We start from the raw sequence: 11,207 nt of genomic DNA on the forward strand, positions 1-11,207 counted from the left end.
GTATATATATATATATATATATATATATATATATATATATATATATATATATATGAAGTCCCAACGTGACTTGCAACCATCATATACAATCATCATAAAATACTTAAAACAACGACGACGACGACTTTGAAATGTAACAAAAACCCTTAAGAACAGCAGCAGCAGGTAATAACAGAACTGCAGGCCAAGCTCCTAATTATAATTCTCTGGGGATACAGGCCTCCTCCTCCCTAGGCTTGCCTATATATTTCCCCTCCTTCGTCCCTTCCCCAACCAGCCTGTAACACTTCAAAGCGGGGGATATGGAACCCGGGGAAGCAAAACATAACGATTTGCAACTCAATTTGTTTGTTTGAAATTGTTTTTTAGTATTTTAATTGGTTTTAGATGGTTCTGAATTGTTTTTATATAGTTTTTAAGTGGTGTGTTTTAGATGGTGTTTGTTCATGTTACTTGTGCAAGTTTAAACATAACGATTTGCAATTCCGCTGCGTAAAAAACAAAACGTGACGATTTGCAACTCTCCTGCGTCCAACGTTTACCCGAAGTGCGGGCCGAGCGTCTCCCTCTCCTCTTCCTATCTCTAAGGAGAGCGCCGCAGAGACGGGCGGAAGGAGAGAGCGACGCCCTCCGGCCTAGGCCTGGCCAATGGGAGGCCAGACGGAAGTGCAGGCTGGGGAGGGGGGAGGTCCGCTCTGGGCCGCCCACTCCATGGTGCCCGCGGCGGCGGCGGCGGCGGGCTGGCGGAATGGAGCCCTCCGCGGCGAGTGGCCTCCTGCAGCAGATCCTGAGCCTCCGCGTGGTGCCGCGCGGCAACTTCACTTACATCGCCTGCCCCAACGCCCTCTGCCACTTCTCGGGTAGGCGCCCCCTTCGCTGCCGCGAGTCTGATCGGGGGCGGGGCCGGGACCGGGACCGGGGCCTTGGTTCCCGCCGGGGGCTCCCCCCCATCTCCGGGCTTTGCAACGTGCTGCGGCCGGGCGGGGTGGCCGGCAAAGCGACTCTCTGCCGGCGTAATCAAAGAAATCGGGCCCCGGGTGGGGGGAGGGAGGCGCGCTGCACTCTGCACATGCCCAGAGGGCCTCGCGTGGACTGTGAGGGGGGGGAGGGCCCCTGGAGGTCTCCTAGTCCAACCCCACCTCTGCTCAGTGCAGCGGGGAGCCCCCAACTTTGGGTGCCCGGAAGCTTCGGGGTGACAGCTCCCAGCACCCCCAGCCACAATACATGCATGCACGCACACATGTTCACATGCATGCACACCCGCACGCACACACACACACACACCGCAAACAGAGGACACTACAGCCCTGTTGAAGTGGCGGAGGGCTGGCCTTGCAATAGCCAGGGTGGACTTTCCCGTTTGCTAAGCAAGGCTTGCCTTGGTTTGCATTTGGATGGGGGCTACCTGTGAGTGCTGACTGGTGTAAGAGATTCCCCCAGGGGATGGGGCTGTAGCTCCGTGGCAGAGCATCTCCTCCAGATGCAGAAGGCCGAAGCTTCACTCCCTGGCAGGGCTGGGAAAGATTCCTGCTTGAAACCTTGGAGAGCCGCTGCCAGTCAGTATAGACAAGAATGAGCTAGACGGACCAAGGGTCTGGCTTGAAAGAGGGCAGCTTCCTTAGATGGTGGAGCTGTAGCTCAGTGGTAGAGCGTCTGCTTTGCATGCAGAAGGTCCCAGGTTCAATCTCTGGCAGCATCTCCAGGTAGGGCTGGGAAAGACCCCTGCCTGAAACCTTGGAGAGCTGCCTCTGCTAGTCAGTGTAGACTGTGCTCCGTTTGATGGACCAATAATCAGACTCGGTATAAGGCAGTTTTCTGTGTCCCTAAAGTCCTAGAATGTCATCTTAAATGGCACAGCGAGGAAATGCTTGACTAACAAGCAGAAGGTTGCCGGTTCGATTCCCCGCTGGTACTATATCGGACAGCAGAGATATAGGAAGATGCTGAAAGGCATCATCTCTCTCCTTATCCCATGACAGATAAGTTTATACAAGAGCCTTTGGTTGGGAACTTTGTCAAAAGCTTTTTGGAAATCTAAATATACTATGTCATCCAGATCAACTTTATCCACATGCCTGTTGACACTTTCAAAGAACTCCAAAAGGTTATTGAGGTAGGACATGCCTTTGCAGAAGCTATGCTGGTTCTCCTTCAGAAAGGCCTGTTCTTCTATATGTTTAACAAAGTTGTCCTTAAGTATGCTTTCCATCAATTTACCTGGCACAGCTGACCAGCCTGTAGTTTGCTGGATCCCACCAGATCCCTTTTTGAAAATTGGAGCCGCATTGGCTTTTCTGCAGTCCTCTGGTACAGAGCCTGATTGTAGGGACAAGTTACGTATTTTGGCTAGGTGTTCGGTAATTTGACATTTGAGTTCCTTCAGAACTCTTGGGTGGATGCCACCTGGCCCTGGCAATTTGATAATTTTTAGCTTTTCAAGACTGTTTAGAACATCTTCCCTCATTGCCCCAAACTGGCCCAGTTCTTCAGCCTCTAAACCTGAAAAGCTCAATTCCGGAGAGGGTATATGCTCAGTATCCTCTGCCATGAAGACAGGTGCAAAGAACTCATTCAGCTTCTCTGCAATCTCCTTATCCTCCTCAATAATCCCTTTCACACCCTCATCATCTAAGGGGCCAACCACCTCCCTGGCAGGTTTTCTACTTCTGAGATATTTAAAGAAGTTTTTGTTATTCCCCTTGACACTTCTAGCTATATGCTCCTCATACTCTCTCTTTGCATCCCTTATTGTCTCCTTGCATTTATTTTGCCAGAGCTTATGTTCCCATTTGTTGCCACTGTGCTGACCTGCACTTTTCTCAGTGCTGAGAGGGCCCTTTCAGGGAGACTGAGCACTCTCTTAAGAGTCTAGGAGGAAAGCACTGGACAGGGCTACACTTCCCGGCACTCCTTGGGCCTTCTGAGATGGTGCAGGGGCTCAAAAGGGCTCGATTTCCCTTATGGGGGTTCTCTGGCCCTGGGCAAGGCACAGCACTGTGGGAATTCCTACATGGTCCTGGGGGACTGTGCAGAGTTTTCGGCTTTGGCTGAAGTTTTGCACACACCCAATAAGTGCAAAATTAGTCCGGGATCTACACATAGGGTTGAAGGGGGGGGCCACCACTGGCCCCCGGGCGCTACAATGAAGAACATTTACCTAGTGCATGCTGGGACTCTAGTCTGATCCATCTTGTGTTTGTGAGCAAGAATGTGTGTTTTTGCTTATTTGTGAGCAGGATCAGTTAGCACAGATTAAAGTGTGCCATCAAGTCGATTTCGACTCCTGGCGCCCACACAGCCCCGTGGTTGTCTTTGGTAGAATACAGGAGGGGTTGACCATTGCCTCCTCCCGCACAGTATGAGACGATGGCCTTTCAGCATCTCCCTATATCGCTGCTGCCCGATATAGTGCCAGTGGGGATTCAAACCAGCAACCTTCTGCTTGTTAGTCAAGCGTTTCTCCGCTGCGCCACTGAAGGTGGCTAGAACAGATTAGTTAAGCCTCAATGAGGAAGAGATCTGGAGCATCCCCACTTGCTTTGTGAACGTAAATGTGTTGGATGAGGGGGGTTCTGGAGAGTAAAAAGCCCCACCAGGCCTGAAGTCTGGAGCGTGACTTCTAGTGGTGGTAGACTTCACAGTACGCCTGGGCAGCCTTGCAGTTCTTATTGATTCATTAGGTGTTGGTTGAGTTCACATACCAGACTCGCCATTCACGCTACTCTGTGACACAAAGACGTTTTGTGGTGTAGGCTGGGTCAGCATTTACAGGGTTTTGGAACATTGATGGTATTTTCCTGCAAGTCCACAACCATAGGTATCTGTCTGTACTTGAATGCCAGGCAGTACGCCCCAGGCAACACACAGTCTGTCTTGTGGTAGCAAGCATGAAATGTCCCCTTTGCTAAGCAGGGTGTGCCCTGGTTTGCATTTCAGTGGGATCACTGTAAGATATTCTCTATCAGGGATGGGGCCACTCTGGGAAGAGCACCTGTCTGCTTGCATACAGAAGTTCCCTCCTGGGCATCTCCAAGTAGAGCTGGGAGAGACTCCTGTCTGCAACCTTGGAGAAGCCGCTGCCAGTCTGGGTAGACAATACTGAGCCAGATAGACCAACGGTCTGACTCGGTAGGAGGCCGCTGCCTATGTTCCTATATAGGGCAGAGGTTCTCAACCTTGGGCAGAGTTCCCTGTATCAGGGATTCCCAGATGTTGTTGACTACGACTTCCATAATCCCCAGCTGCATTGGACAAAGGGCATTGCAGCTGGGGATGATGGGAATTGTAGTTGACATATGGGAATCCCTGTTGCAGGGAACATTGGCCTTGGGTCCCCAGATGTTGCTGGACTACAACTCCCATCACCTGCAGCCACAATGGGCTTTGGCCATTGTGGCTGGGGGTGATGGGGATTGTAGTCCAGCAACATCTGGGGACCCAGGACTGCCGAACCTTTGCTGTAGAAGCAACTGTAGTCAGCGAATGACTTTCCCTGGCAGCAAGTCAACTGCTGCAGACGTGCAAAGGAAGTCCCACTGCTAAGCCTGCTTTCCTCTTTCATGGCAGAGATGTGGTACGGTGTCTTCCTGTGGACGCTGGTGTCCTCCCTCTTCTTCCACATCCCCGCAGCACTGCTAGCCCTCGTCACTCTCCGGCGGCACAGATACGGCAAGTTCATGTCGGTGAGCATCCTGCTGATGGGCATCGTGGGACCCATCACTGTGGGGACCTTAACAAGTAGGTTGGCTTTTCCAAAGTGTTGGGAATTCTCCCTGGTCAGAGATACCCTTCTATTACAGCAGAGTGCCCAGAGGCAAAACTCAGCAGAGTCTGCCCAGGCATGCATGTTTGCGAAGAGCCAAAAGCAACTTGGAGCCAGTTCTTAGTTTCAAATCAATATGAGGAGTCTTTATTGGAGAACTCCATTCTAGATAGGAAAGTAGAGAGATAGACTCTCTAATCCAGCTAGCTAGCTGGATGCAGACAGATGCTGTCTGCATCTCTGTGCACACATGGTGCAGAGTGAGGCAAGCGTGTGTGAGTTAGGGAGAGGAAGGAGGCAGGAAGGAAATCCCTGAGAGTAGCAATCTACATCTCAAAGGGATAGTGTCAGAGCAGTAGAGCGGAGGAATGACCAATGCCTTGACCCCTCTAGCCCTCTGACTCACTGGTCTGTCCCCCTCTGTCATTGAGGCATGAGACAGCGCAGAGTCCTTCACTTCCAGCACAAAGAACCTGTCTGCCAGGTCACTGGGACACAGCTGGGGCCGGCTTCTTCCCGACTGTGCACCCGATAATGGTAACCGCTGATGGGGTGAACAGCGTTTCCTGTAACAGGGATCCCAAGGTGGTGTTGACTTACAACTCCCAGAAAACCTAGCCAGAGACCATTGCAGGAAATCCTTGCCCCAGGGAACGCTGCTGGTGAGTGCAGATGGACATTGAGGAATGCCCCACTCTGAATGCATGTGCTCATGCCTTAGAGGGAACAGTGGTCAGAGCTGAGATGAGTATCTGGGTTCCCTGTCACAGGGATTCCTGCATGTTGACTACAACTCCCAACATCCTCAGCTGCAATGTGCTTTGGCTGGGGATGATGGGAGTTGTAGTCAATAACATCTGGGGGGCCAGGCTCAAATCGCTGCTCAGCCATGAGACCCGCTGGGTGACCTTGAAGTCATCACCGCTCTGCCTATCCTACCTCCCAAGGGAGTTCTCAGTTGAAATTGCGGAGAAAACCCATGTTTGTTGCTCTGACCTCCTTGGAAGGAAGGGCAGGGTGAAAATGTGGGAAGTAAATTAAAATTCTAAGTAGGAGGGAGCCTAGATCTGATCCGGGGTGGTGGTTTTTCATTTCTAGCCATTAGCTGAAGCCATCAGAAAAGTTAAGCAAGCTGGCCTGCAGGCTTGATTGTATCTCCATATTTGTCGTCCTCATGGTTGCTGTGAGGCCAGAGGGAGAAGTGATCAGCAACCAGCCTGTGAAGTCCCTTTCCCCCCTCCTCTGCAGGTGCTGTGATTGCTGGAGTTTACAGATCTGCCGGGAAGGAAATGGTCCCTTTTGTGGCCCTGACTTTTGGAGTGGGACAGACCTTTTGCGTGGTGGTGATTTCCTTCTTACGGATCCTGGCCACGCTTTAGCATCAACTTGGAATTGGAGGCCAACAGGAATAGACTGTGCAGAGTCAACGGAGCAAAGAGGTCCATAATCCGCAGGGAAGTATTCTGGCGTAAGTCCCACGAGAGTGAACAAGAGCTACCTGAAAAGCTTGTGTTCATTTCACTGAGGCTTGTGTGGGAGAAGTTTTGGACAGTGCCCCAAAACAGCTTTCTTGCACCATGTGCACCTCCCTGGCTGGAGAGGCCCTCTTTGGGAAGGCAACTGAGGATTCTGTGAACAGACGCACACGTTTTCCAGGCCCCGAGCGATGTCGTGGCACAGCTGTGATTGCTTTCTAATTGTGCACAAGGCATCCTGACGGAATCTCCCTGTTGAGAGGAAGATGAAAGCAAAGATCTGGCCACCAAGCCTGGAAGGTCTCCCCTCTGGCTCTGCTGTTGAACAAGCTTTCAGATTTCCCGACTGAAACAGAAGCCAATTAGGCGTTTACGTTTTGTAACACTTTTTGTCACCTTAAGTGCCAAGCGGGGGGTGGGGGTGGGGGGCGTTGGGGGCGGGGTGTGAAGCAATGTGAAGATGAGACTGTTCTATAGTAACTGAAAGAGTCCCACACAGGACTTGGGATGGTTGTCTTGATACCTTGCTCCTGAATCTTGCTCCTGCAAAGGACATGCACTTTAATTAACTGTAGCCCTTTTCGTAGGGACGAATGTGAATTGGAAGCTATAAACAACCCGTCAAGCAGCTCCTTCTGGCAAGGACCTTTTTGAATGCCAGCTGGAGCTGTGTTGAGGCTGAGATACAAGGAAGAATTTCTGTTGCTACCTCAAAAACAACACACACACACCATGATGGATTTGAAGTGCAGTTTCACCAGTCTTGCAGATGGTCATGGTGTCTCTGTCTCACAGGGCAAACCGTAGCTGGAGGAAATCCGGCAATTGCTAAAGTAACAAGTTCCTGAATACTGGGGTGTTCCCTTGTTAATGAGGCCCACCGTTATTAGTTCGTGCAGATTTCCTGTGAAATATTCCCCACGTCTGTTTACGTAAGGAGTGTTGTGATGATCTGTGGTCTGAATCTTGCTTGTTTTTCTTCTTCTTCTTAACCACACAAAAACATTGGCTTGTTTTTGTAGAAGTTTGCATTCAGGTGCACGAATGGTTTATCTGCAAGCCAGGCTTCCCACTGGGAGCCTGGGTTGTGTTTTGGACCTCACAAGTGCCTGGGCCACTTGCCCCTCTCCCAGTGACCGGTTCCTTGCCCATAGCCCAGGGGTGGGCAAACTTGGCCCTCTAGGAGTTGCTGCACGAGAACTCCCATCTTCCCCAGCTACAGTTCATGAGGGGGGGAGTTGTAGTTCAACAACAGTGGAAGCCCCAGTTTGCCCACCCCTGGCCTAGCCCCCTCGAGTGGCGTCCGTGTAGATTGCTGGCCCGCTGCCTGGGGATTCAGACATGCTGCCCCAGGAGGAGAAGGGGGTGCTCCATGATTCATCAGTGAACTTCGGGAAACACCCCAGTGTTGAAGAAAGAGCTGGTATAAACTCACTCTTAGGGAGGCCGTTATAGAGCAAATTCAGAAGTTTCTATGCACCTGTGTGTGTCTGGATGTGCTACAGACCTCTCATGTGCTTGTGGAGTCTCAGAATACAAACAGAATTGCTTTTTAAAACCACACACAACCCCTCCCCATATCGAAATTTGGAAGCCTTTTTGCTCTGAGTAAACCTTTGAATCATACCTCTTCCCTCAGGCATTCAGGGTTGAAGCTTCCCTGATTTTTTAAAAAAGCGGCTCTAAATGCTGTGATCGAATAGGATTTTATAAACATAAAATGAAATGCAGTGACCTCTGATCTAATCTTTTTGTACAATTTTCCCTCCCTGCTTCTGCCCCTGTCCCAGAATTCTCTCCATGTCATGAATTGCATAGGCCAGGGATTCTCTAGCCTGGATATTGTTGAGTTTTGGCCATTGTGGCTGGCAACGATGACAACAGATATTTATATACCGCTCTTCAACAAAATTTTCAAAGCAGTTCACATAGAAAAATTAAAAGAATACATAAATAAGATGGTGGGAGCTGTAGCCCAACAACATAAGAGCAGCCCTGCTGGATCAGGCCCAAGGCCAGCATCCTGTTTCTCAAAATGGCCTGCTTGATGCATCTAGGAAGCTCCCAAACAGAAGATGAAGGCATGCTCTCTCCTGCTCTTGCTCCCCTCAACTGTTCTTCAGAGGTATCCTGCTTCTGAGCCTGGAGACAACCTACAGCCATCAAGACTAGTAGTTATTGATAGACCTGTCCTCCATGAATTTGTCTAAGCCCCTTTTAAAGCCATCTAAGCTAATGGCCATCACCAACCTTGTCGCAGGGAATTCCACAGATTAAAATTTGTGTTGTGAAGAAGTACTTCCTTCGGTCGTTCCCAAAATGATTGGCAGTCAGTTTCATGGGCTGACCCCTGTTCATCAACATCTGGGGACCCAAGTTTGAGAAGCCATTGGCATAAGCCGTGCGGTTGCTACCAGAAGGGCACCTACACAGCTATCCTTGTGTCATTTGGATGTTATCCATTGGGTTTAATCCGCCTGACCCTCTGTTATGATTCTTCCAACCATTTGGTTGTGATTTTTCCATGCCCTAAGATTGGGTGGGCACTTCTGTCAGTTGTTTCTTTTTACCTTCTCTGCATCTGAAAAAATGTGGCCATCGTTGTCTCATAACTCTATCCAACCTTCTGCTCTTCAATTTGGTTCTGCTTGATTTTGTAGCTCCATGTTAACCCAGTGGTTGAAAACCTGTTTCAATCAAATTTTGGAGTTGGAAGGGACCAGAACCCTCTTCCAGCCATGAAGGGGGCAGGCATCCTTGGTTCTCCAGCTGCTGCCGGACTGCAATGCCTATAATCCCCAGCTGCAGTAAACTACAGCTGAGGGCGAGGGGAGCCACGGCAGGAGAGAGGGCAGGCACACACCTCTTGCCTGTGGGCTCCCCAGAGGCATCTGGTGGGCCACTGTGTGAAACAGGATGCTGGACTAGATGGGCCACCTTGGGCCTGATCCAGCAGGCTCTTCTCATGTTCTTATGAGTTGTAGTTCAGCAACAGCTGGCGAGCCAGGTGTGCCTACCCCTCTTCTAGCCCGCCCGCCCCTGCTCAGTTCAGGAAACTGCTCCAGCATCCCTGACAGATGCCTATCCAGTTGCTGTTTTCAAGCCACTAGAGGAGGAGAGCCCGTCTCTTCCTGAGGCAGACTGTTCCACTGTCAAAGCGTTCTTGCCGTTAGATTCAGCCTAGCCACTAGGAAGGATTCCTGCTTCCTTGTCATTTCTACCCCTTGCTTCTCGTCCTGAGCTCAAGAGCAACAGAGAACAAGACCTCCCTTTTCCCTGTGGGACAGGCTTTCAGCTAGTTGACCGTGGTGGCATCTCTCCATTGTCTCTTGGCTAAGCGTTCCCAGCCTCTCCAACTGCTTGGTTGCTGCCTTCTGAACCCACTGCAGTCTGGGAGTCTTCCTTGAAACGAGGTCCTCTTCCTCCCACGATCAAATCTGCTTTGCCTCTAGGCATTCCCACTGCAACCCAGAAGGTTACAAGGGGCCGTCCCCACCAGCTGGAGATATAGCCAAATAGCTTGCCAGTGAAAACACTATCGCTTGGGAAGGTTTCACGAGTTCACACTCTTACCAATCTACACACAATAGCGGGATGGGGTATCCTGTGACCAAAATACCTCCTAAATCAGATGTTCTGCAGCTTGGGTCCCCAGAGGTTGTTGGGACTACAATTCCCATCATCCTCGGTCACTGGGGATGATGGGAGTTGTAGTCCCAGCAACCTCTGGGGACCCAAGCAGGAAAACTCTGTATTAAAGGCATGCATGGGGGCATAAACCTTGTGTATCACGATGAAACATTCATGCCCCAAAAGTTAACTCGTCAATTGCACCATGCCGCCTCTTCTCATTGTGAACTTCACCAAGGTGTAAGATGCACATAAGGGCAATGCTCCATAGGACCCCTCCCCCTGCAGCGAGTTCTTCCCAAAAGCTGCAGCCGTGAGGTGAAGAGAGTCCGCCCTTACTGCATCGAAGCAGTTTCTGAACCTCTGCAGTCCACTAATAACTCTTGCAAATGTGAACAAATCTTTGTATGGGAGAACAGCACTGCTAATATTCGCTTTTATTTTTCTATTGACACTTCCGATTGGTATTTTGACTAATAAAATCCCTGCTGATCCTTGTGAATAGGGGTGTTGTGTCTTTTTCTGTGCAGAATGTCAGCCAGCGTGACTGAAGCTGGAGAATGGCAACTGAATCATGACTTGTCCCCTTTGCTAAGCAGGGTCTGCCCTGGTTGCATTTGAATGGGAGACTCGAAGTGTGAGCACTGTAAGCTGTTCCCCCTCAGGGGATGGAGCTGCTCTGGGAAGAGGCATCTATGTTCCAAGTTCCCTCCCTGGCAGCATCTCCAAGATAGGACTGAGAGACATTCCTTTCTGCAACCTTGGAGAAGCCACTGCCAGTCTGTGAAGACAATCCTGAGCTAGATAGACCAAAGGTCTGACTCGGTAGATGGCAGCTTCCTATGCTCCTAAGTTTTTTCAAAGCGCTCCCAGGAGAGTTCTGGTCCTTAACACTGATGTAGACCGCTCACCCCAGACTCTCCGCAGCCCTGCCCACCTCAGGCTGCTCCCATCTTCTTGGAACAAGGTTTTGAGGACCGGGGAGACCCGAGTTCAAATCCTCATTTAGCCATGAAACTAGCTGGGTGACTCTGGGCCAGTCACTTCTCTCTCAGCCTAACCTACTTCACAGGGTTGTTGTGAGGAGAAACCTAAGTATGTAGTACACCGCTCTGGGCTCCTTGGAGGAAGAGTGGGATATAAATGTTAAAAAAAAAATAATAAATAATAATAATAATTCTGTTCTGTGCCAGGTGCCTAGTTTCGGTCCTCTGAACAAAGAGGATCTTCCCACACCTGCCTTGGCCACAGCCCTGCTGGTTCTAGATTTCCCTCTAGCAGGAGCTTTTCCTATGCCTCATTCCGTTCATTCGACCCCTAATGGCTACATCTCTGCTTGT

General features: G+C 50.4%; 1 protein-coding gene across 1 annotated transcript; it reads left to right on the plus strand.

The window, feature by feature from the left end:
* Positions 1-629: 629 nt before the first annotated feature.
* Positions 630-6,670, plus strand: TMEM170A (transmembrane protein 170A). The gene is made up of 3 exons (XM_053271509.1): positions 630-860; positions 4,567-4,737; positions 6,011-6,670. The coding sequence occupies exons 1-3, from the start codon at positions 749-751 to the stop codon at positions 6,139-6,141; spliced, it is 414 nt and encodes a 137-aa protein (XP_053127484.1). The 5' UTR covers positions 630-748; the 3' UTR covers positions 6,142-6,670.
* Positions 6,671-11,207: the final 4,537 nt, after the last annotated feature.

The sequence above is a fragment of the Hemicordylus capensis genome, chromosome 9 (genome assembly GCF_027244095.1).
Source record: "Hemicordylus capensis ecotype Gifberg chromosome 9, rHemCap1.1.pri, whole genome shotgun sequence".
In the NCBI taxonomy this organism is placed as follows: Eukaryota; Metazoa; Chordata; class Lepidosauria; order Squamata; family Cordylidae; genus Hemicordylus; species Hemicordylus capensis.

Bases quoted from the DNA above. Each gene is read 5' to 3' on its own strand.
- TMEM170A (XM_053271509.1), top strand. From the start codon at position 749: ATGGAGCCCTCCGCGGCGAGTGGCCTCCTGCAGCAGATCCTGAGCCTC. The intron at 861-4,566 runs GTAGGCGCCCCC...CTTTCATGGCAG, and splicing joins CGCCCTCTGCCACTTCTCGG to AGATGTGGTACGGTGTCTTC. The intron at 4,738-6,010 runs GTAGGTTGGCTT...CCTCCTCTGCAG, and splicing joins CACTGTGGGGACCTTAACAA to GTGCTGTGATTGCTGGAGTT.